The sequence below is a fragment of the Pleurodeles waltl genome, chromosome 12 (genome assembly GCF_031143425.1).
Source record: "Pleurodeles waltl isolate 20211129_DDA chromosome 12, aPleWal1.hap1.20221129, whole genome shotgun sequence".
Lineage (NCBI taxonomy): Eukaryota > Metazoa > Chordata > Amphibia > Caudata > Salamandridae > Pleurodeles > Pleurodeles waltl.
This window is the reverse complement of record NC_090451.1, coordinates 50,730,734-50,754,041: the sequence shown is the minus strand read 5'-3', so window position 1 is coordinate 50,754,041 and position 23,308 is coordinate 50,730,734. Positions and strand designations below refer to the sequence as shown.

Genomic DNA, 23,308 nt, shown 5'->3' with positions numbered 1-23,308 from the left:
AAGACACATCTGCACATGCTACGGGTGTGCGTGTTAAATTACCTCTACTACAGTGAGAAACAGAAAAACCTACCAATCCTGACGGAGGTGCATGACCGACCGGACTCAACACAGAGTAGTTTGGTAAATAGATGGCACACCCTGCAGACTCACATATGAGCTATATACCACATTTAGGGCCATATGTACGAACACATTTCCCCACTGACACAGAATGGGAAAACCCCTTTGCTACATCTGGCCCTTAGTGCCCTAAATTTGTTAGGCGATCCTTAACTGCATATTAAAATATCCATATTGCGAGTTAACAATGTGCACGACGAAAACCAAACAAACTGGACTGGATAAGGAGAACAGCAAGCAGCAGCTGAAAGTTGACTCATTAGATGGAACATAATCCATGTCACGGAATTCTGAATCCTTCATAACCAAACATGTCCTATGAAATGATCCTCAACAAATCACAACATAAGATATGCATAATTGTACAATAAGCTTTATTATCGGAACCCGCAGCTACAAAATCTTCTTACATCAAGGTGAGCCTCCGACTTTCCTTCTTGGATCACATCACCTGGGTAATACCAATGCAATACCACAACATTCCAATTAATCCAGCAATATAGATAGTGCCCAGGAGACAACACACCTGCCCCGACCGGTACTCTGCATTTTGTGGGGAAACTTATTCCAGATCCAATAAAAACTGATCCATTGGATATAAACCTGGACAGAATGCCACAGGAAGTACTTGGGTCAGTGCCAGCACAGAACCTTCATTCTGTTCGCATAACTTTAAAAAGTTTTGGCAGTGCTTTCTTCCTTTGGCATCTTACCCAAATACAGATATAAGTGCATACTTCAAGGAAGACGAGGTGGGACGGCTTCCCTCAAGAACTGGCTCTTCGAATGAACTACTTCGATCTGCAAGCGCCTGGATACCCTCAAAGATGATTAGCCGCACTTTACAAATTGTGGTTGTTCGGGTGATTGATTGAGTGCTTCAGGCTGGTAGATAGAAGTGTTAATTCATACACACACGGTCCGCCTCTAATGGAATTGGACCTTTTTTAGCCTGACAGGCAATTGGTTTTGGTCCCTGCAGGGAGACAAAAGAGGTTTACTAGTTACAAGTCTGAAAAATAATGAAAACAATGTTAATGATCAGAATCCAGGATATGTACATTCTGTATAATCATCAAAAAAATCAATAGTTTTCCTTAAGAACCTACAATATCGCCTCACTAGAAGGTTGAATGATTTATTTATTGACACAATGACTAAAAATATGCTATGCAGTCTGTGAATTTAACTAGTAGCTAACAAGGAGAATGAACTAAAGGAAAGTGATTGGAACATGTCAAGGGAAAATGTGTTTTTGTTGAGCACTCCAAGGCATCAGCAAGCCTTCTCAGAGTGCTGGGGATGGGAGGAAACATCAGAATGATGCAGGATGCAGGACACGTGCAGAGAACATACATCAACAGCAATGAAAGTAAAATCCAGTGGCAAAAAGCTTCAAAGGTCGAGGTGCCTGAGGGAGAATCAAATACACTAATAAATGGGCCATCCAGAACCACCTTCATAGGCTTTTCCTACTACACCTGTTCGTATAATATGCAGATGCCTATGAACCTTGATTGCAACATCTAGGGTCCTGCTAATGCTCTGACTTTCCAGCCTTAGTGCAGTAAAGTGGGGGATGGTCAGGAACTGGTGGAGGATAGAGAACTGGCCCTGCAAGTCATGCTTCTAGCTTGTTAAAGAACAGATGCAAACAAAGTATTTAGAACCATCTCAGGGCTTCCCAAAAGTTTTAAAAAAATTTACCTAAAGGTCGGAGATTCATGAGGTTTTTAAAATCCTATCACACTGCCTCGAAATCCCTATAGTTTAATGCAACCTATATCACTTTACAGCGTCGCCGCATTTAGGCATCAGAACCATAAAACACCACTTACCGTGTATGTTTCACAAATGAGGTTGAACAGTGCACTCAGGGCTTTACTCTGAAGTTCGTCTGTGTGTTTCTGGGTAGAGTAAATCGAAATGTTGGTGTTATTTAAAGGTTGCATTATCATCACACACATCAATTTTTGTCAATATACAATTTTGATCCACAGGAGAATGTGATGTGTTTCATATATAAACTCAGTTTTTGACTAGTGGTCATGGCTCAACGTCACCAGAGATGGCTTCTCAATTTGGTGGTGGGGTACATAAATGTACGCAGTCGACTACAGGAGCTCGGAACTTATCTGGTTGTGTGGCTGTCGGCTGTCTTAAGCTCACATTTGGTAAGGCCTATTGACCAGGCCGCAGTGCTTAATTTGTAAATAAAAAGGTGCTGGTGCCCAAAGCCCTACGCTCAAACACACGACTGCTGTATTTAATGTGCGAACACGGAATACTCGGGTGGCGTAATCCTGAAGCCATCTCGGGCCTCTCCAATCCATGTAAAGCCACTCTCTGCCCCTTTAGCTCACTCTTGCAGCTTTCTACTTTCTCCCTTTGTGACGCTTTTTCATTTTTCCCTTCCTCCATCTTTCCCATAGGTGTATTTTGCTTGCAGCAAACGCTTAAGGCTGAAGAATAAGCCCCGGCCCTCCAAAAAAAGTGCTGGTGCTCAGCACCGGAAACAACAAGCACAAATTAAGCACTGCCAGGCTGGTTATACTTTGGAGTGACTCCCTCACATGGTGAAAATATTTTTTATGGGTGTCGTTATAGCCCCCTGCTTTCCTTACACGGCTGCGGGGACTATGAGATTTATGGTATTTGCAAGACAGCTACAAGGTTGTGAGTTGTGACGTATGGTTTAAAGCGGGGTGTCCAACGTTGGTTCAGGAATGCTGGCTGTATGTCACATTGTGACGACAGCCACTGATTATATAAATGATTTACAGTCCGATTAACTGGAAGAAAATGTATCCTATTGGGAATATCCGGAAACTATCTTATGAATTCAGCCTGGGGACCTACACTGGACACTTCTGGTCTAATGGATTACTACAATACCTTATAAACAGGAGTAGAATACCTGTAACTTTATTTTTACTGTTTTTTAGTTAAGTGAGTGATTCAGAGGAGTCCCGTTTAGTAGGTATATAGCCAAACTATAGAAAATAATGTATCCATGGTTGCATTTTCAGGCATTTATTTAGAATTAGAAGGCATGGGTGGTGCTGCTTGCATAGTACTAGCTGACACTAGTATCGGCCACCACTCCCTGATCCGAGAAAACTGTAGCCTGAGAACAAAGTGTGGACTTCGGGAGAAAAGTGCCCTTTCCTCAAAACCCATTAGAATGCGCTTTAACAGCATTAAATGCCCCACCGCGCCTACGTCCTTGCTTCAGCGCCTGGATACCAGACGTGGCTCGTGGGACGGAAAAGGGGCGTGGCACGGGGTAGCTAACAAAAAAAAGACATAAATAACTCGCCTTTGTCTCCGCGCCGCTCTGATTCGCTACGGTCCTCCACTGCAGGCACAGGCACCGAGCTTGCCCTGCGTCCAATCATAACACTGCTTTCATGCTGGTGAGGGGGAGTACTGTGCACTCTCCCTCTGTCCCCGTCATGGCCCCGCCCCTTTTACAGTAAAACCATAATAAACGTGGTATAATGGAGGGGCCGCCCCTGCTGGATACCTTCATGGGTGATAAGCTGCATCATACAAATCTACATAACTTAACAATACTATTTTAGATGCGAGGTACAGCCTTGATGGTATACAAAAGAGGTCCAATACTTCGGCGACAGACAAAAGGTACACGAAAAGGTCAAAGTCAAACCGCTGTTCCTGAAATTTACCCTCACATTTAGTCATGCACAAACACACGCCTGCATGCGTGCACACACTTTGTTGTACTAACGCGCGGATATTCAAATGCTTCGCTCACACACAGGCACGCACGAGCACACACTTGTAGTCGTACCCCATTTACGACAATCCAAGGGACAAACTTATGAGGTGGATCCAGCCGCTGCGTCCGCTGGGCATTTTCGTGCATCAGCTTGTTTCCAAGGTCCCCGTTCGCGCACTGCATGATTTTATCCAGGCTCAGCTCCGGCTGATATACCTCGAGGCACTATAAAAAGTAAGAAAAGTGTTTGGAAGCACAATAAGCAATAAATGTTTTCTGTTCGACTCCCAACGCCTGTATTTGAATAATTGTCCCACACATGTTTTTTTTATACATGCTTCCTGAAAGGACACGGATATCTCGCTTTGGGGCAGTTTTATATGGAAAGTAGTACATGTGCACCCATAGATTCACACCTGCATGTGAGTGGAGAATTTTTACTTTCTGGATTAACTAACATCTCCAGCAATACGCATGGAATGCTGTGCCAAGTGTACAGGGAAGGTCAGATGATGTTTCCTGTGGGACCCCTCCGCAAATGTACTTTTTGTTTTCTCCACAGAGACAATATTTTACCTTGGGGAGAAAGCCCTTCCCCTACACCCCCAGCACAGTTAGGAGTAATGTGTCCCCCTGCCCCACATGGAATGGGGACTTATGCCAGCTACTGGCTGGAGAAAATATCTGATCCTTTCCAGAAATGTACAGATCTGTGGGCGGCGTTCTCAAACGTCCAAGGCAAAACATGCCTTGGCACGCCCACGCCCCACCCCCTGAGTGGTATTTGTAAGTGCAGAGAAGTGTGGTAAAGCTTAACTGGGCTAACACCTGCTAGGAATACCACTGCGAAGTCCTGGCAGATGAATAGAAGGTAGATTAAGTTGTAAATTTATGCTTGCAGTCAAATCTGCTTTCGTGAACAGAACCTAAAGCCTTTTTCAGCTCATACCTATATTCAGATAGCTACTCAACCTGGAACTCTGTGTAACAAGAACCAGGAGCGTACTGATGCTGTCTCCAGACAAACTTTCTTTTTGTTGCTGTGCCAAAAATGTCTCTTTCCTCCCCGGTGGTAGAATTACTCAGGAGAACTCCTAAATGGACCTGTCCAGGTTCACAGTTTCTGGGTTAGTACTAATCCCAATATGAAGTGACATCCATGTGGCTGTAGTGTGTCTTCGGCTGCACCCTCACACCTCAACCTTCTGTGTACAGAGTGATCTGATGCACTCGATACAACAGAAAAGTTCTTAGTAAAGAGCCGCGCAGGAGTAGGAGCTACGCAGAGAAGGAGCTAGGCAGAGGCGGTAGAACAAACATATAAAGTACTTACTGGCTGCACAGATTTGATCACATTTTCTGCCGATTCAATGCAGTAGATGATGGGGAGATACTGGTCTGCGCTTCCCAAAATATTCATCAAGCAGGTCTAGTAAAGACATAAAACACAGGTCATACATCTGCTACTAAGCGCTTTTATGTTAAGTCGTAGGCGAAGAGCTTCACACCATCCTGAATTCACTTCGAGGTACTTGAATATTATCTGTCTGGTTACGATCGTTGCCTTAACACAAAATAAACTAAGGCGTACTTTTAAAATATATAGCTTGGATGTTTAGATTGACTAAGCTATACCAAGAGGTGATTACTTTAACTTTGGAAGGGTTACTCAGAGGCTTGTAGTTTAGAGTACTTCAAGCTCTGGAGTATGGTTGGCAGTAGTGTCCGGTGACCATATATTTTGAGCAGAGGCATGACTTCGTTTGAGGGGCAACTACACTGAGGGCTGGCTTGTCCCCCCCCTTAGGGTTCACCAGTGTGTCAACCATTAGGGCTTTTAGAGAGGGGTAGAATTGAGTGGAGCTCGTTCCATGGGATTCCTCAGCAGGAACCAGACATCACGTGGACTGAATTAATAAGAAATGCTCCGGCCACAGCCATGGTGAACGCCCAGGCTTCTAGCTGATTGGGAAAACTTTATGAGTTGACCACAGAAGAAGCTGCACAGCTGATTGGTGGAAAGGGATAGAGAATGCCTGGGAAGATGAGCTCAGGAGAATTATATCTTGGTTCGCCTGGTTCAGTTCAAAGTCACTGCAGCATTTCTGTTGTTCTGGAGTCCTGGCATCTGGATACCGACCGTACTGGTCTAGACAACCCCTGACAGTAGGGTACACCTGGGTACCATGTGATGAATGACCAGATGCATTAATCAGAAATTTTGAGTAGGTGCATGTTTTTGGATTATACAAACATTAGAAAGCAGGAGAGAAAGGGGACCAGAGAGGAAGCCTTTGAACTTTAACATGTAAGGCCACTGGCAGTGTTTTCTGATCCTGTGATCCTTCTATAAGTGACTCTGTCTAGCACAGATGATCACTCCAGGATAATGATCAAGTTTGCCACCTGCCAGGCTTTTTACTGATAGGGATACACATTTTATGACATGACCGGTCAATAAATGAGAAAACAAATAGCAAAAGGATGTATTTGTTTCTTCTCTCAAATACTTAAAACATAAAATACCATAAAATCTTATCAACATGATTACATCTTTTAAACATTGTTTTCCAGCTCAATTAACTATCCCTAAGTGTTAAGTGGAGAGGGCAAAATCTAAATTGACATGTCAAAAAATAAGAGTATTTTATAGAAAATCTTGTTTGAGTATCAGCTCCTGTCACACTATTCGAACAATATGAATAAATGTAAGACTTTTCCACTGAGAATTGTGGTATTTGGATATAAAACACTGTAAGGCAGCGCTGATTCCTCGGCGTTCAAGACAAAACTCAAAATGTCTCTCTCAGATGTGTCTCTCTCTCGTGAACGTGTTCCTCTGCTCCCTGCTCCAACTCGCTCCTTGTGTCTTTTGCTCTCGCTTTGTCATGCTAGCGCTTTGATGTGGCTACTTCTACAACAGGTTAGCGCTATACGAACAAATGAAATACAAGGTGATGTTCTCCACAGTGTTTTACACAAATTGTAAATTAATTCAAGCATTCAGTTCTTTAGAGGAAGAATTGGGTATCTATATATAGATGTCCTGCTACAAATCAGGTCCCATGGACAGCGCCAATCAGTCAATGCCAACACCCACCACCCAGCCCATAAACTAACCTCAATCATATTTCCAAGACACTCATTGGGTCCGTGCTGACATTCAAAGACCCACTTGCCGCTTTCATTCCTTTCCTGCAAAAAGGACAAATTCAAACCAAAGAATGAGACATACCATTGAGTTCTGGCCTCCAATTACATTTTAGCAACATATCTGAGCCACAGTCTTGGGGGGGGTCTCTAGTAACTTTGCCAGCTCCTTATGTGAAATATTAGAAGAACCTAACTTTGGTTTCTCCAATATATCTGTGCCCTCATTTTTGGTTGGCAAGCTACCGGACACGATCCTCTGCACCACCTTCAAACTGCCCGTCTCAGCTTTATCCCACCTCATACTTACAGGCCAACTTTATTACATTGCTGCAGAATTCTGCGCCTTGGGTTGTCCTGGGGCTGTATCTCCTTGCATATGCATTTCTCATTTTATGCTCTATTACATTAGAAGACACTATTTGAGTACATTGATTGCCTAGACTGATGATGGGATTTAACAGTACATCTCCCAAATAGAATTCCTGAGATTATTCACTTAACTAAGCATGTTTATAATGACTGTATTCCATTCTCCTCAGCCTACGTAAAAGTCACTTCTTTACTATCTTGCTAAGCACACTGATGCACCAAGCACCTTTGTCCGCACTAACAAAAACTTTAAAACCAGATAAAATTACATTTTCCAGCTATGTGCTTTGCCATGGACTGTGGATCCAATTTCTCTTATGTTACCTATCAGGGGACAGTGATCAGTTCTTCAGGTTTTTGGAATTGCTTCTTCTCCTCTGTCTAAGTTAAGTTATATATATGACACATAAGGATGTGGTCAACTCCAGTTACTTATATCACTTTAGGACATCACCTATTTAAGCATGCGAGTAGAATTTATTGCATAGCATAAAATAACAATATAACAAACCACAAACACTAAAATCCCACAAGAATCATTCATTTGGAAATGTTTATACCACATTGTGTTGTTTTACTTGGGGTATATACAATTGCGGTGTGGAAGCATATGTGTGTACTTAAATTTTTGCACATAGGAATTGAGAATATAAATTCCACAACGTCTTCTACAAGAAAAAAATCAAAATTGCACTTTGGTATGGACACACAGATCTTAATTTTCTAGTTTTTCTGTATTTATATCTCAGTATAACAAGTGCATTTACTTTTTAAAGAAAGGAACACAATTCTTCTTCAGAAATGAGTCTAACCTCTTTACGGTCACGGCTATAAAAGCATTCAGTGCCAATGCTATGATTTTGACAAAAACTTACAGAGAAACATGACACAATTATTCTGTAAAGAACATTGTAGGCAGTATGTAGTGGTCTAGCTGGCACGGAGAAAGTATGACGACATTACCTGTGCGTTTCCATACGGGACCAATGTGATGTTCATGATGGAGTTCAGCATCATCCAGGTGGGGAATAGTTGGCTGGTGAAGAAACTTCGGCAGCCGCCGCAGAGACATTCATAGTACAATTCGATCTGCACCAGCTCCTCTGAGGAGGACTCCGAGCGACTGTAAAACTCCACGCATTGCTTTTCCACCTGGAAGAAGCACCATCAACAAGTAATACTCAAGGCCAGACCGATCAAGAATGAAATCTGTACAATAGGACATCAAAGGGTTGACTCCTGGTCCCATCCTTAGTTCCTCAACAGCCTCGTATATTATTCCGAGCAGTGCTTAATTTGTAAAAAAAAAAAAAAAAAGTTCCAGTACCCTCGTCTGGAGGCCACCGCAGCTTGCATCACCCATTGCCCCTGCAAGGGCTGGTAATGACAGTACCAACACTACTACTAACCATCACACCCCTACACGTGTGACAATTCATACTATTCTAGGCCCCAAAGCTGTAAGGATGGGTTGGGCGGCAAATATTCGTCATTTTTAATGTACCTTGAATTCATAAGCAACTGTTGTTGTGCTACTCTCTAACTTAGATAAACAGTGCCACCCTGTGGCAGACTGTATTAAGTGCCAGTGTTGACAATTAAGTGCCGGGGCTGAGCACCAGAAACCACCAGCTCAAATTAAGCACTGAATTCCTAAGAGTCAAGAAGAAGATAAGGGAAGGGGAATGTTAGAAATTGGGTCTCTAGTTGACAGTCGGTTTGCACCCTGTCCAAGTAGGGACCCTTATTCTAGTCAGGATAAGGGAGATACTCGCTCAGATAACCCCTGCTCAACCCCTTGGTAGCTTGGCACGAGCAGTTAGGCTTATCTCAGAAGCAATGTGTAAAGCATGTGCACATAACACACAGTAATACAGTGAAAACACTACAAAAGAACACCACACCAGTTTTAGAAAAATAGCCAATATTTAACTGTGTAAAACAAGACCAAAATGATCAAATAAATCCAACAGACAGTAATAAAAATATGAATTCTGCAAGATTTACTCAAAAATACATTTCCTTGAAGTCAATAGCTCCACCTGGGGCTACCACTGCGTCGTGAGCAACAAAACCAACAGTTCAGGCCGTCCGGTGCAAGTCTGGCCAGCTACGGTGTCGGGAATACCTGCAAACAGTACTTTGGATTTGTAGGATGTCGTGATCGTTGTGGTGAGCTCTGGAGAGCAGCGTTGCGGTGTCAGTTCCAGAGTCGGTGCAGGAGTTGTCGAGCCCTCGAAGTCACACGCCTTGCGGATCGAACTCCGGGCTGATGAAGTCAGGTGCGTCGGCATTGATGACGTCAGCGAGAGCAGGGCTGCGGTGTGAAGCGGGGCAGTGCAACGTGCGGTGTCCACAGGTCACGGTGCAGGCAGCGGCGGCATAGTTGTGGAAGCGATGTCGTCAGTATGCCCGAGCCAGTGGTGCGGGACGTGACGGTGCTTCGTGACCCTCACGAGCAGTGTCCACAGGCCACGGTGCAGGCAGCGGCACCGGCGTCAGCAGGAGTGGCGGCGTCGGGGAGGCCCAGGCTGCGGTGTGAGTAGGCGATGCCGGAGTGCGGGCCCAAAAGTCGCGGTGCGAGCAGCCGCTCAGTGAAGTAATCTGATGACGGCGTTGGTGAGACCAGGGTCGCGGTGCGCAGCAGAGCAATGCGACTCCCTGTGGTGTCAGCAGGTCATGGTGCAGGCCAGCTGCGTCGTTGGGGCGTTGCAGTGGTTTGTCCTCTTGAATAGCACAAAACACACAGTTCCCAGTGCTGCAGGTTGAGGAAACTGAAGTCTTTGGTGTCCCTGAGACTTCCAACAGGAGGCAAGCTCTAATCCAAGCCCTTGGACAACTTTCTCAAGCAGGACACACAGCAAAGTTCTCCCTTTGCACTCTTTTCAGGCAGAAGCAGCAACTGCAGGCCAGTCCAGCAAAGCAGCACAGCAAGAGGACAGTACTCCTCCTCCAGTTCTTCGCCTTGGCAGAGGTTCCTCTTGATTCCAGAAAGATTCTAAAAGTCTGGGGTTTTTGGTCATCTTCTTATACCCTGTTCTGCCTTTGAAGTTGGCAAACTTCAAAGCAAAGCCTCAAGTGTTTTCAAAATCCTTCCTTGCCCAGGTCAGGCCCCAGACGCACACCAGGGGGTTGGAGACTACATTGTGTGAGGGCAGGCACAGTCCTTTTAGGTGTGAACGACCACTCCTCCCTCCCCTCTAGCTCAGATGGCTCATCAGGCTATGTAGGCTACACCCCTGCCCCCTTTTGTGTCACTGTCTATAGATGTTCAAAACAGCCCAACTGTCAAACTGACCCAGACAGACAATCCACAAACAGGCAGAGTCACAGAAATGGTATAAGCAAGAAAATGCCTACTTTCTAAAAGTACAAGTTACTTACCTTTGGCAACTAAATATCTGGTAGAGACATTCTAGTTGCAGATTCCTTACCTTAGAATTTCCCCCAGGCGCCAGACTGGATCCGGAGATTTTTCTTTGAGCAATACCCTTGCACGTCGGTAGGTGGCGTCGGTCAACTCTGCGGGCATCGCTGGCGTCATGGGCACCGTGATGACGTCGGGAGTAGTATATAGACGCCGCCCTCATGCAGTGACGTCAGTTTCTTTTAACGACTTTCCACGCCAAAGCGCAGAGCTGCTAAGAACACTGAGATTGGTGCGCCAGAGATAAGGACCTGAAAGGGGGAATCCCTGTCCCAGAAAAATAAGTTCACAAGCAGGGAGGATGTGTGGGTGGTAAGGAATCTGCAACTAGAATATGTCTCTACCAGATTTTTAGTTACTGAAGGTAAGTAACTTGTACATCTGATAGAGACTTCTAGTTGCAGATTCCTTACCTTAGAATAGATACCCAAGCAATGCCATCATCGGTGGTGGGCTGCGAACAAAGATCATACTAGGAAGTCCTGCAGGACCGAATGACAAAAGTAGCCATTCCGACGGACCCGACTGTCCAGAAAGTAGTGCTTAGCAATGGTATGCAGGGACGCCCACGTAGCTGCCTGGCAGATAACCAGGACAGGAACTCCATGTGCTAATGCAGTGGAAGCAGCAGTTGCTCTGATGGAATGAGTGTGCAAGCTCTCATTGGGTTGCTTCTTGGCCAAAGCGTAGCACATTTTGATGCAAAGAAGCACCCATCGAGAGATGGTACGCTTTTGCACCGCCTTCCCTTTTTTCTCACCTACATACCCAACGAAGAGTTGATCGTCCACCCGGAAATCTTTAGTACGATTGAGGTAGAACGCCAACGCTCTTTCTGAGTCCAGACAGTGGAGTCTCTCCTCCTCATGGGAAGGATGTGGGGGTGCGTAGAAAGTAGGCAGAGTGATGGACTGGCCTACATGAAAGGGTGTAACCACCTTAGGAAGAAAGGAAGCCTTAGTGCGCAACACCACTTTGTCAGGGTACACAGACAAGTATGGAGGTTTTGATGAAAGGGCCTGAAACTCACTCTTCGAGCAGAAGTGATGGCAACAAGAAAGACAGTTTTGAATGTGAGGAGCCGCAAGGTACAATTATGCACTGGCTCAAAGGGGGTGCACATCAAATAGGTAAGTACAAGATTAAGGTCCCACTGAGGCAAAATAAATGGAGTGGGAGGAAATAAATGGGTGAGTCCGTTTGGGAATCGACTCACAATAGGAGATTTAAAGAGGGATGGCTGATCAGGTAGCCTAAGAAAGGCCGAAATGGCAGATAAATACCCTTTATGGGTGCCTAAAGCAGAGCCCTGCTGGGCCAAAGAAATAATGAACAGAAGAACCTCGGATAGAGCTGAAGAGAGGAGAATCAACAGATTTGTTGGTGCACCATGCCACAAATTTATGCCAACAACAGGCGTATACAGTTTTGGTTGATGGAGGCCTGGCTGCCAAGATGACATCGCAGACTTCGGGTGGGAGTGCAAATGCCGTAAACTGTTGCTGCTCAATCTCCACGCATGGAGGCGGAGGTTTGACAGGTTCGGGTGAAGAAGCTTCCCCTGTTGCTGCGCCCGCAGATGCAGTCTGAGTGGAGGATCGATGGACATGCTCAATAGCTCTGGATACCATACTCTCCGGGCCCAGTCCGGAGCCACTGAGATGACTTGGGCCCGGTCGTTCCTGATTTTCTTGAGAACTCTGGGCAGAAGAGGTATAGTTGGAAAGGCGTAAAGGATGCCGGAGTTCCACTTGAGACGAAAAGCGTCTCCGAGCGAGTGCCGCCTTGGAAACTCCAACGCGCAAAACAGCTGACATTGTGAGTTCTCTGCAGAGGCGAACAGATCTAACCAAGGCTCTCCCCACTGCTGAAAGAAACCATGCTCCACCTCCGGATGGAGACGCCATTCGTGATCGCCTGTGGATCGACGGCTGAGTTCTCCCGCTCTGGCGTTGAGGGAACCTGCCAGATGTTGAACCATCAGGGTAATGCCCTGATGTTCCAGCCATGTCCAGAGGTGTAGTGCCTCCTGACAAAGGGTCCAGGACCCTACTCCGCCCTGTTTGTTGCAGTACCACATGGCGGTAGTATTGTCCATGAACACCTGCACCACTTTCCCTTTGAGAGAGGGAAGAAATGCTTTCAACGCAAACCTGATCACCCGGAGCTCCAGAAGATGGATATGGAGCCCAGACTCCGCCGGAGACCAGAGTCCTCTGATCTCCACCTCTCCCATGTGGCCCCCCCAGCCCAGAAGTGACGTATCTGTCACTAGAGAGATCTGGTTGGAGAAGGGAGAGGGATCTGCTGCGGACCCAATGCGGATTCGAAAGCCACCACTTCAGATCTTTTGCAGTCCCCTCCGGGATCTGGACCATGTCGGAGAGATTCCCCTGATGCTGCGCCCACTGGAACTTCAGGTCCCACTACAGAGCCCGCATATGCCATCTGTCATGTGTTACTAGCAGGATGCAGGAGGCCATGAGACCCAGCAGCCTCAGAGTCAGTCTCACTGACACCCAAGATCAGAATCATAGCCTGAATGTCTTGGACTCGCTTTTCGGGAGGATAAGCCCAAAACTGCACTGTGTCCAGAACAGCTCTGATGAAAGGGAGCGTCTGAGAGGGAGTCAGGTGTGACTTTGGCACGTTTATAGTGAACCCCTGCGTGTGCAGGAGGTTCGCCGTAGTCTAAAGGTGGGAGACGACTTTCTGGGGGGAGTCCGCCTTTAACAGCCAGTCGTCGAGGTAGGGGAAGACTGAGACCCCTAACCTGCGCAGTTGAGCTGCAACCACCGCCATCACTTTCGTGAACACCCGAGGGGCGCTGGTAAGGCCGAAGGGGAGCACTGTAAACTGAAAGTGCTCGTGACCTACCACGAATCGTAAGTAACGTCTGTGGGCAGGCCGGATGTGGAAATAAGCATCCTGCGATGTCCAACGCTACCATCCAGTCTCCTGGGTCCAAGGCAGACAGAACCTGAGCCAGGGTGAGCATTTTGAATTTCTCCTTCTTGAGGAAGTAGTTTAGGTCCCAAAGTTCTAGGATAGGACGTGAGCCCTTCTCCTTCTTTGGTATCAGAAAGTAGCGGAAATAACAACCATGACCTACTTCGGGCTTGGGGACCTTTTCAATAGCTTCCTTGGCCAAGAGAGCTGCGACTTCCTGGCGGAGAAGTGCCAAATGATCCTCTGGAAGGTGACTGAAGGATGGAGGCATGGTTGGTAGAGCAGATTCGAAAGGGAGGGAGTAGCCCTTTCGAACTATCTGCAAAACCCACCTGTCCGTGGTGATGTATTCCCAGTGGGGCAGGTGAAGGCGAATCCTGCCACCAACTGGACAGGAGTGAGGGGACGGATTAGGAGGGTTTGGAGGCTGCCACAGGGGTAGAGGTGGACTGGGCAGACCTTTGGTTCCCTGTCCCACAGCCACGTGGGATTCTGCATCCCCGGCCACACAGAGGCTGGACAGCATGGGTGGCACGGTGGCTGGGTGGAGGACGTGACAGGGAGCCCCTTCCGTGGCCATGAAATGGGCAAAAAGCGGACTGTGTGGGGTGAGGGGCAGAGGAAAAACCGAGGGACCGAGCCGTAGCCCGGGAATCCTTGAATCTCAAGGATGAGTCTGCTTTGTCTCCAAGAGACGTGAGCCAAAGGGCATGTCCATGAGTGACTGTTGGACATACCTCAAAAAATCAGAAGTACGCAACCAGGCATGGCGTCGTAAGGCCACAGTCGTAGCAACCTATTTGCCCAGAGAGTCGGTCGTGTCCTGCCCCCAATGGATTGTGAACTTTGCTGCATCTCTCCGATCGTTCACAGCTTGGTAGATGATAGCACGGGCCTTCTCCGGTATCTGCGGCAGGACTTGGGCAACCGTATCCCACAAAGAGTGGGTACAGCGGCCCAAAAGACATGCAGTGTTCACAGACCGCAGTGCGAGACTGGAGGAAGAAAACAACTTCTTACCAAACTGTTCCAGCCTTTTTGATTTCCTATCCGGGGATGCGGAAGGGAATGCGCCAGAAGAAGAGGAAGCCTGGATTACAAAACTCTCAGGCGTAGGATGTTGGGACAGGAATTTTGGGGCGTTCAGAGCGGGCCGATGGCGGCGTGAGATACTCATATTCACAGGAGCCCCTGTGTTGGGTTTGGACCAGGTACCCAAAAGGACATTGGTGACGGCTTCATTAAACGGCAAAAGGGGTTCAGAAGTAGAAGCTCCAGGCTGAAGCAGCTCCGTCAGGAGATTAGACCTGACCTCAACAGTGGGAAGCTCAAGACCAAGGACCTCTGCTACCCTACTGACCACCATACCATAAGTCGCTCCCTCTGCCGCAGCCACGGTAGGAGGAGACAGCATGCCAGCGTCAGGAGAAGTATCCAGACCACTGGCTTCGCCCAATTCCTGAGCCCAGTCCATAGAAGAGTCATCCTGGTATTCATAAGGGTCCGTGGACCCCTCCAATCCCTCCCCATATTCGTACCCATAAGAAAAATGGTCCAAATCCAACCTGGGGTGAATAGGCCCCATCGAAGTCAAAGGCAGCGTCAGCCGACGCCGCTCCGACAAGTGGGTCGTCGGGGATAAGAATTGGGTCAACGTCGATAGTGGGCACCACCGACGTCGATGCCGGGGAAGGTCTCAAGGGTGCGATCAGCGCCGGTACAGATCCGCGCGTGGATCCGGAGGTGACTTCGGTGGCCAAAGCCGCTGGCGCGTAACCCGAAGGCCCCTCAACCGAACCCCTTGGGCCCGAAGGCGCTGTATAGGGGTAGGACCGCCAAAAGATGAGGCGCATGGCCTCATAAAACTCTTTAAGCTGGGCGGGGTCGCTCTGGCTCCGGGAAACTCGGGGAAGTGTGGAGCCGACCCAGATGCAGGCTCCGAGGTCAGAGGCCTTGTGCATGGACGCTCCTCCCGTTCACACAAAAACTCTACAAAACGGTTGAATCTGGTCAAAAATAGACCAGGGTAGCTCTTCTCCGGATCAGCGTGTGGCACGGAAAGAAAAGAACTGACGTCACTGCGCGAGGGCAGCATCAATTTACTACTCCCGACGTCATCACGGCGACCATGACCCCAACGACTCCCGCGGAGTCGCCCGAAGCCACCTACCGACACGCAAGGGTATTGCTCGAAGAAAAATCTCCAGATCCAGTCTGACGCCTGGGGAAAATTCTAAGGTAAGGAATCTGCAACTAGACGTCTCTATCAGATGTGGCATTTTCAAACAGACAATTTAAAAACCAACTTTACTAAAAGATGTATTTTTAAATTGTGAGTTCAGACACCCTAAAGTCCATATTTTTATCTGCTCTCAAAGGGAATCTGCGCTTTAAGGATATTTAAAGGCAGCCCCCAGGTTAACCTATGAGAGGGATAGGCCTTGCACAGTGAAAACCGAATTTGACAGTACTTCACTGTTAGGACATATAAAACACCCTAGTACATATCCTACCTTAAACATACACTGCACCCTGCCCCTGGTGCTACCTAGGGCCTACCTTAGGGGTGCCTAACATGTAGTTAAAGGGAAGGTTTAGGCCTGGCAAGTGGGTACACTTGGCAAGTCGAATTGGCAGTTTAGAACTGCACACACTGACACTGCAGTGGCAGGTCTGAGCCATGTTTACAGGGCTACTAATGTGGGTGGCACAACCAGTGCTGCAGGCCCACTAGTAGCATTTGATTTACAGGCCCTTGGCACCTCTGGTGCATTTTACCAGGGACTCAAATCTGCCAAGTATGGATCAACCAATCAACAGTACAATTTACACAGACAGCATATGCACTTCAGCACTGTTTTAGCAGGGGTAAAGTGTCCAGAGTCCTAAAGCCAACAAACGCTGGTCAGAAAAATTAGGAGGAAGGAGGCAAACAAGACTGGGGATGACCCTGCGAAAAGGGCCAGGTGCAACAGGGAAGTTACAAGAATTAAATATGGGTGTTCACATCCTTGACTGATGTTCACTGCGAAGATGTGGAACGTAAGTTCAGGGCATCAGGTCTACATCAGTTATCACTGGCTATGTGATTTGTTCCAATTTAGGTTAATTATATTTTGCTACCCTGTAAATCTGGCATGGGTCCAGGTTTCTTTGAGGTATGCTGGACAACCTGTTTGCATATAGCACATCAGCAACAATTGCTTCCTGGAATCATGACCCACGTATGTTTTTAGACTCAGGTTCAGATGAATTCTGGGAGATGACCCCGGTATACAGGATCACTGGCTTTGCAAGTGATGTCAACAGATGCACTATTAACCAGCTCATAACAGAACAAAACTTGACAGAAAACCAGAGCATACATACCGGCTTCATTCTGTAGAGCCTGAGAGTTCAGGCACTCTCGCAATTGGCGGCCACAATATACCACCCCGCGTGCTCTATCCCGGAGCCAATGGCGAGAGGGCGGAAGCACAGTGCATGCTGGGAAGAACCTGAGCATTAATGTTGTTTTGGTGTGATAGCCTCGCTTAATGCATATTACTTCCACATGTGAGGGGATCAGAGGGGGTCCTGGGTGGAACAGTAGAAGGGGCATGCAGGTTCAAACTGTGACCTTGACTGCTCTGAAGCAGGCAGTGAAAAGCAGTCCTAATATTTGCAGAACACCTGGGCTGGTGGCCTTAGAGGCAAGTAGCAGCATCTTGTGCTTTACAAATATTGATATTTCTTACAAACTCAAACCTATTAATGTTTGAAATGTGTTTACCTGTCAAAAAGAAGCTGTTTAGTACTTCATTCAAAAAGATGAATCTTTTATGAATTCTAAATAGATATACTGTTGTTGAGGTGCTATTTCAAATAAAAGACGAAAAACATACATCATAAATCTTCAGGTTGCAGTTTTATTACGCCTTTAATTCTTTAATTCCAGTATTTATTTCTCTTCTTAATTAATATATATATATATATTTTTTTTAATTTATTTTTATTTATTATTATTATTATTTTTTTTAGAGTGTTGCGCCATGCCTTTCGGTCATGTGGGAGTGGTGCATGTCTGAGGCGTGCCGACAGAGGAACTTGGTTCTTTTTTTGTGTAATTCCCGCAGCCATTCCTGAGCTATTTCAATATGACCTTACAGCACATTACAGGCAGGTCACAAGCATATCAATAGTTTCCAGGTCACGGGCGGTGGTCCGCCTAACACAAGGGCACCACCGGATGCACCAGAAATACTTGTATCTGATTGGTCGAAAAAACGAAACTTTAATCATGTACACAGGCAGCCTGAAACCTTGGACTGGGTGGACACGCTCCCTCTCTCTCCATTACCGACCCGGAAGATGTGTCATGGGTTTACAATTCCGGTGCAGCCCCTTTTTCATTTGTAAAGTCAACGCACCCAACACAGAAGGGTTCCATCATCTTGGACTTCTGTGGTGTGACCTGCTCTAGTCTCCACTCCTGCGTCAGACTGCTCCATAAGGCGGTCTTTACCTGGTTAAAGTGAGACTATCCAAAGCACCATTGTCTGGAGCCATGTGGCCCGGCTCTCGACAAGGCTACATTCATGCCTGCTCTGAAGACGGTGTAATGGGTGCTGGGTAGATACAGGGCACAGCTCATGGCTTCACATGTAACACACAAATCTATGCTATGTGCCAGTTTCACAAACTCCCAGCTCCATCCTCTCAACAGCCCCAGGTGAAAAAGATTTCTGAAGGCACAGCTGTTTCGTTCCACGCGTGGATGCCAACTCTGGACAGTGGTGTCCATCATAGGTCAAATACACTCTTTTATGGTATCTATCTTATGGTATTTTTATGAGATAAATTTGCATCCAAAGTATCTAAATGAGAATAATATTCATTGTCATAAGATTACTTTCAAAATCGATTACGGATTTAGCCCTCCTGAACTTAAGTTGGGCACAGACGTACATGTTACAAAGTCTGCAACCTGTCCACGAGAAACGTGGTCATTTATGGTCCAGTGTAGCCGGGGACCTGGCATAAGCTTGCCAAACCCATGCCCTACACCAGTTTAGAGAAAGTGGCTCACTGATGTGCCCAAGGAGAGACACCATTGGCTCCACCAGAAGTCAACCACAGGTGGTGGGCCTGTCCACCACTGGACCACTAACCTTTGTGGCGTGTGAGGTCCACATTCATATCTCTCATGCATGGGCCTGCCATGTGGAATACAGGCGTGGAGAATAAACAATGCCCCTCCTCAACTCGTGTGGGAGGAGAAACTTCTGCACGTCAAGACAATTTTTTTTTTTTTTCAGATGCATTTTTTTTGTTTAAAAAAACTGAATCCACCATCATGATAGCCTGCTTGCAATCTGCTTTGTCAGAAATTTATCTACCACACCAGCCAATATCTCTCCGGTGAAAAGATCCTTATAAGGCAGGCGAAGATCTCTAAACACAGCCGGTGACGCACCTCCAATACGGAGAAGACAAGCGCCCGCCAACCTGGCGGGGCCTCCCACATCCTCTGTCCATCCACCTTGAATGACAAACCTCACTCAAAAGAGAGTGGGTGAATGTCAGAATTAAAGACCCCTGAAACTGATCTGGTGTGTTTATGGGGGCTCCAATAATCCACCTGCCTAGTAAACTGGCTTTCAGATTGGCCAGTCTGGAGGCTGTTTACCGAACCACAGGGTTCACAAGGTATGTTTTCACGGTGAATGGGTTATCTAGGCTTCAGTGACATTGTTAAGCAAACGCAAAGCGGTGCCATGTGGTGGCTTTCTGCTCAGTGCGTTCTGCAGTCACCAAACAATGAGCAGGGTATTTAGTGCATATGGCAGAACTTTTCAAACTTTTGGTCAATGCGCAAAGCAAACTTTTACATGACTGTAGAGATGCTGGCACTGTGTGACACACACATGCAGCGAAGAAATCAGAAGTATGTGTACTCTCACCAACACACCACACCGATGTGTAACCTAGACAGACCCTCCTCACCCTGCACAAACACAAGCAAATGCAGGAAGCCTGAAATAGACTTGGAAAGCACCTAGAGACCCAGCTGTGCGGCGAGCACTACACAGACAGACCCATAATGTACCAGGCAGGCGAAGCAAACAAGCCTTAGCTGCTCCCAGGATGTTGCTGTGCGTTGTCTACACCCCACCGCCAACCTGCCTCGAGAACTCATTTTAACAACACTACTTGCAAAATATATATCACCTAAAATACCAAAGGATTTCCATGCAATTTTTTAGATAAGCTTGCGAAATGCTCCAATATTTTTCGCTGTGGCATATCACCCCTACCATTGGTTTGCCGCAGCAGCAAAGCATGCATGTTTTTTTATTTTTACAAGGTGGCGCGCTGCTTCCTGCAAGCTGCTTTCAGGACTAACTGAACTCACTTCCCCTCAACCCTCTGGGACATTTCCATGAGTCTAATACGGACAGTCCACCCCTCTAAATGTTAAATTAGTTCAAACACTCCTCAATTACAATGGTCATTTCTTGATTTTGTAAGGCTTTTAAAATTCTGAATGACAGGGGAACGAGAAAGTTCTTCGGAACTATGAGAGATTTAACAATGCATCAGCACCTACAAAGCTGTCTTTCGAGAAGACCCAATATTCCAAAAGCAATCTCTGAAACACTAAATCCTCCAACACCCGAACCAATTTCCAATGTTTCTATTTTGTTGTGCACTTAATTTTTCTATAGCGCTCATGTGACATCACAGCCACCGGCTGCATCCCATGCACCACTGGACTTTGTGAACCTACAGGGATGGGTTTAGCACCGGTGGCGCCCTGTGCGACACCCCTTTTTGGCACCCCTCGGATTCCATCACTACCACCGGACAAAGGAGACCCGCATCGCTCCATAGACTCTGACTCACATTCATTTTAAGGCGCTAGCACGGCCTGGTTTTACTAATCCACTCAGCTATCCACATCTGGTCTTTGCAGCAGGCGTATTAACCCTTTGCGCTACTTTGTGGCGAGTCAAAACTGCCGCTGGACAAAACTCCATCTTGCTGTAAGGAATATTAATCACAAAAGTTACCTTGACATTTTTAATGTCGCCCGACAGATGGACGCACATGGAACTTTGCTTCCGGTGCTTTTAAATTCTAAGTTATTGCTAAGCACAGCGACCCCTCGAGGTCGGCGCCCAGTGCGGCCGCACCAGTCGCACGCCCCTAAAGCCGGCCTTGCCTGCAACACTAGTGCAAACCCTTGCCACCACTAGCATCACTATACACGTAAAAGTAAGCTTCGTACACAAACCACTTACGAAGCACTTTGTTACCACCCGGAAGCTTCATGAGTGCATAACAAAGTCTATTGAGTACAAGCTCCTATTTCAAGGCACTTCTCAAGCTCTGTTTTATATTTTGGCTGTTTCATATTGTGGTACAGTTTGTAATTTAAGCCATGGTACTGTTTTCTGCTGTTTTTATATTATTTATAAACGTGACCCGTTTAAAAAAAAGTTTTGTTTTTTATAAATATTGATATGTGTTTTTTATATATGTGTTTCATGGCTTGCTTTGACTTTGAATGCATAACGTATTGCTAAGATCCATCCCAAAAGCTAATTTAACTTCAGGGGTGCTACTGGTGTCAAGATTTTAGCATCCCCTCTCTGAAACTGAGCCATCAGTTGCATAATGTGTCCATTTTCACCTCTTCAGGGATAAACCAACAATAATCGGACCTCCCCGCCCGCTCCCCGAAGAGAAGGTCAGAGACGAGACTATTGTGGAACTTTGAGGCGCCTCGCGGGCTGGGCTCCCCTTACCTTGCAAGCCACAGCGATGTCCCAGGAGGAGCACCACAGACCCGGGGAGTGGTGACACCCCGGCAGGGTGGCAGCACTTACCACCCCAAGGAGTACTAGTGGCAGGACCGTCTTCATAGTGCAGAACCTGTGCCCGAGTCCTGGGGCTCACTGTGGAAACACTTCCTCGATTCCTCCCTCCCTTGTTCCAGCCCTCCCTCCTCTCGTGATGCCGACACTCCCTCCCTCCCTCCTCCACTTGGAGAGTTCATGCGGAAACTTGTCTCGCTGGGGAATACCCTGGGTCCAGATCAGACAGTGTGACACAGCAGCCCCTGATCCTGCGCTCTGAACCTCTTCACTGGAAAATCATCCGCGTCGAAAAGGAGTCCCGCCTCTAACATCTAACTCGCAGAAGCGGAACCGTCCATGAAAATGCTGATTGTTAATATCTTATTTTTTCCACCCTCTTCGCAGTCTCAGAGCCCGCACAGCGCTTATTTGAGCACCCCAGACTTCACATCCACAGGTCCTGCCGGGCTGCGCAGACAATAAGTTACAGTGAAGTTTTTTTGTTTTGTTTACTTGTTTCTGTGCTCAGCATCGCCCTTCTCGTTCGCTACTAAAGGAGATAGTGCTCTATCTAATCTCTTCAGGAAGGAAATTGATATGTATTGCCCGCTCTACTTCCGGGGCTGTGTGGTGCTTGTGTGATCTGAGACATGGCCTGGGAAGTCCCCAGTTGTTTTAGAGATGTGTGATCTCTGGCACTTGTGCAAGATCAAGGTATCGGTGCTCCGCCTGCAGTGCAGAGGGCACCGCGCCCTTGGTTGCCAGGGGAAACAGCCGGGTCCTTTGCAGGTTTTTTAAGCTCAGGTGCACATAAAGGTAAGCGACTGTGAGGCCGCCCGGCACCACTGCGCACATTGCAATGGGCTTACCTCGTTCACTATTATTTTCTTGCAAATTCAGGTTGGATGACTTTTACACGTACGATAATTTTGGATATCAGTAATTTATTTTTTTATGTTAATATCAGTTAAATTATTTTGATTTAATGTGTTTAAAAATTTGCAATTTTTATTAAACTTGATTTTACCGGTTTAACGCAACACTGATAGACCCCGTTACTTCCCCCCCCTGCTCGGCCCCAAGCCGCTTCCAAAAATCTATCCCACTCGTTTTGCTAAAAGAAATCTCGGTTTGCATGTTCACCTTACTCAGACTAGTGTAACTTTATTCTAACCTTTAAATTAGTATCTTGAAAGTTTAATGATCACAATATTTGTAACAAATACTTAATGAGTTAGAAGTCTGTGGTATGTTGGGAATGAAGTGTGTGAACATTCAACTAACTCTTAACAGCATAGGGCAGTGGTTCCCAAACATTTTCGACCCACGGCTCCCTTGATCTATTGGCCACTGGCTGCGGCTCCCCATTATGTTACTTTTTGTTGGCGGGTGGGGGATGTAAGCCTGGCCTAGGGAGTACATCCATTTTTCTCCCTGAAAAGAATTGGGATGACGCCAATGAAGGTATTGTAATTCTATATATAACTGTAAAAAATAAAAATGTAACAGTTGTTTAATTACAGCATGCATAGGGTTTTTTAGTAAGGGGAAAATATTGGTTGACGGTAACCCTAGTAAAATGGGCAGGTCTCATTTTTATGTAGTTATAACATAACTGTTTAAATATTGTGAAATGTAGAATCCCTTTAGTTGTGTTTAACCACCAGAGGGCGCTCAAGGACAAAATTAAAAAAGAGCTGCTAA

General features: G+C 46.6%; 1 protein-coding gene across 1 annotated transcript; it reads right to left on the bottom strand.

Moving 5' to 3' along the window:
- Nucleotides 1-480: 480 nt before the first annotated feature.
- Nucleotides 481-21,886, bottom strand: IFI30 (IFI30 lysosomal thiol reductase). Its single transcript, XM_069216407.1, has 7 exons — nt 21,554-21,886; nt 8,351-8,539; nt 6,986-7,060; nt 5,199-5,294; nt 3,938-4,090; nt 1,962-2,030; nt 481-1,099 (listed from the first exon to the last, which is right to left on the bottom strand). The coding sequence occupies exons 1-7, from the start codon at nt 21,668-21,670 to the stop codon at nt 1,025-1,027; spliced, it is 774 nt and encodes a 257-aa protein (XP_069072508.1). The 5' UTR covers nt 21,671-21,886; the 3' UTR covers nt 481-1,024.
- Nucleotides 21,887-23,308: the final 1,422 nt, after the last annotated feature.

Coding starts and splice junctions, on each gene's coding strand:
- IFI30 (XM_069216407.1), bottom strand. CDS start 21,670: ATGAAGACGGTCCTGCCACTAGTACTCCTTGGGGTGGTAAGTGCTGCC. Junction 8,540..21,553: donor ACATCGCTGTGGCTTGCAAG/GTAAGGGGAGCC, acceptor TGCTTCTTCCAG/GTGGAAAAGCAATGCGTGGA. Junction 2,031..3,937: donor CTTGGATTGTCGTAAATGGG/GTACGACTACAA, acceptor TACTCTACCCAG/AAACACACAGACGAACTTCA.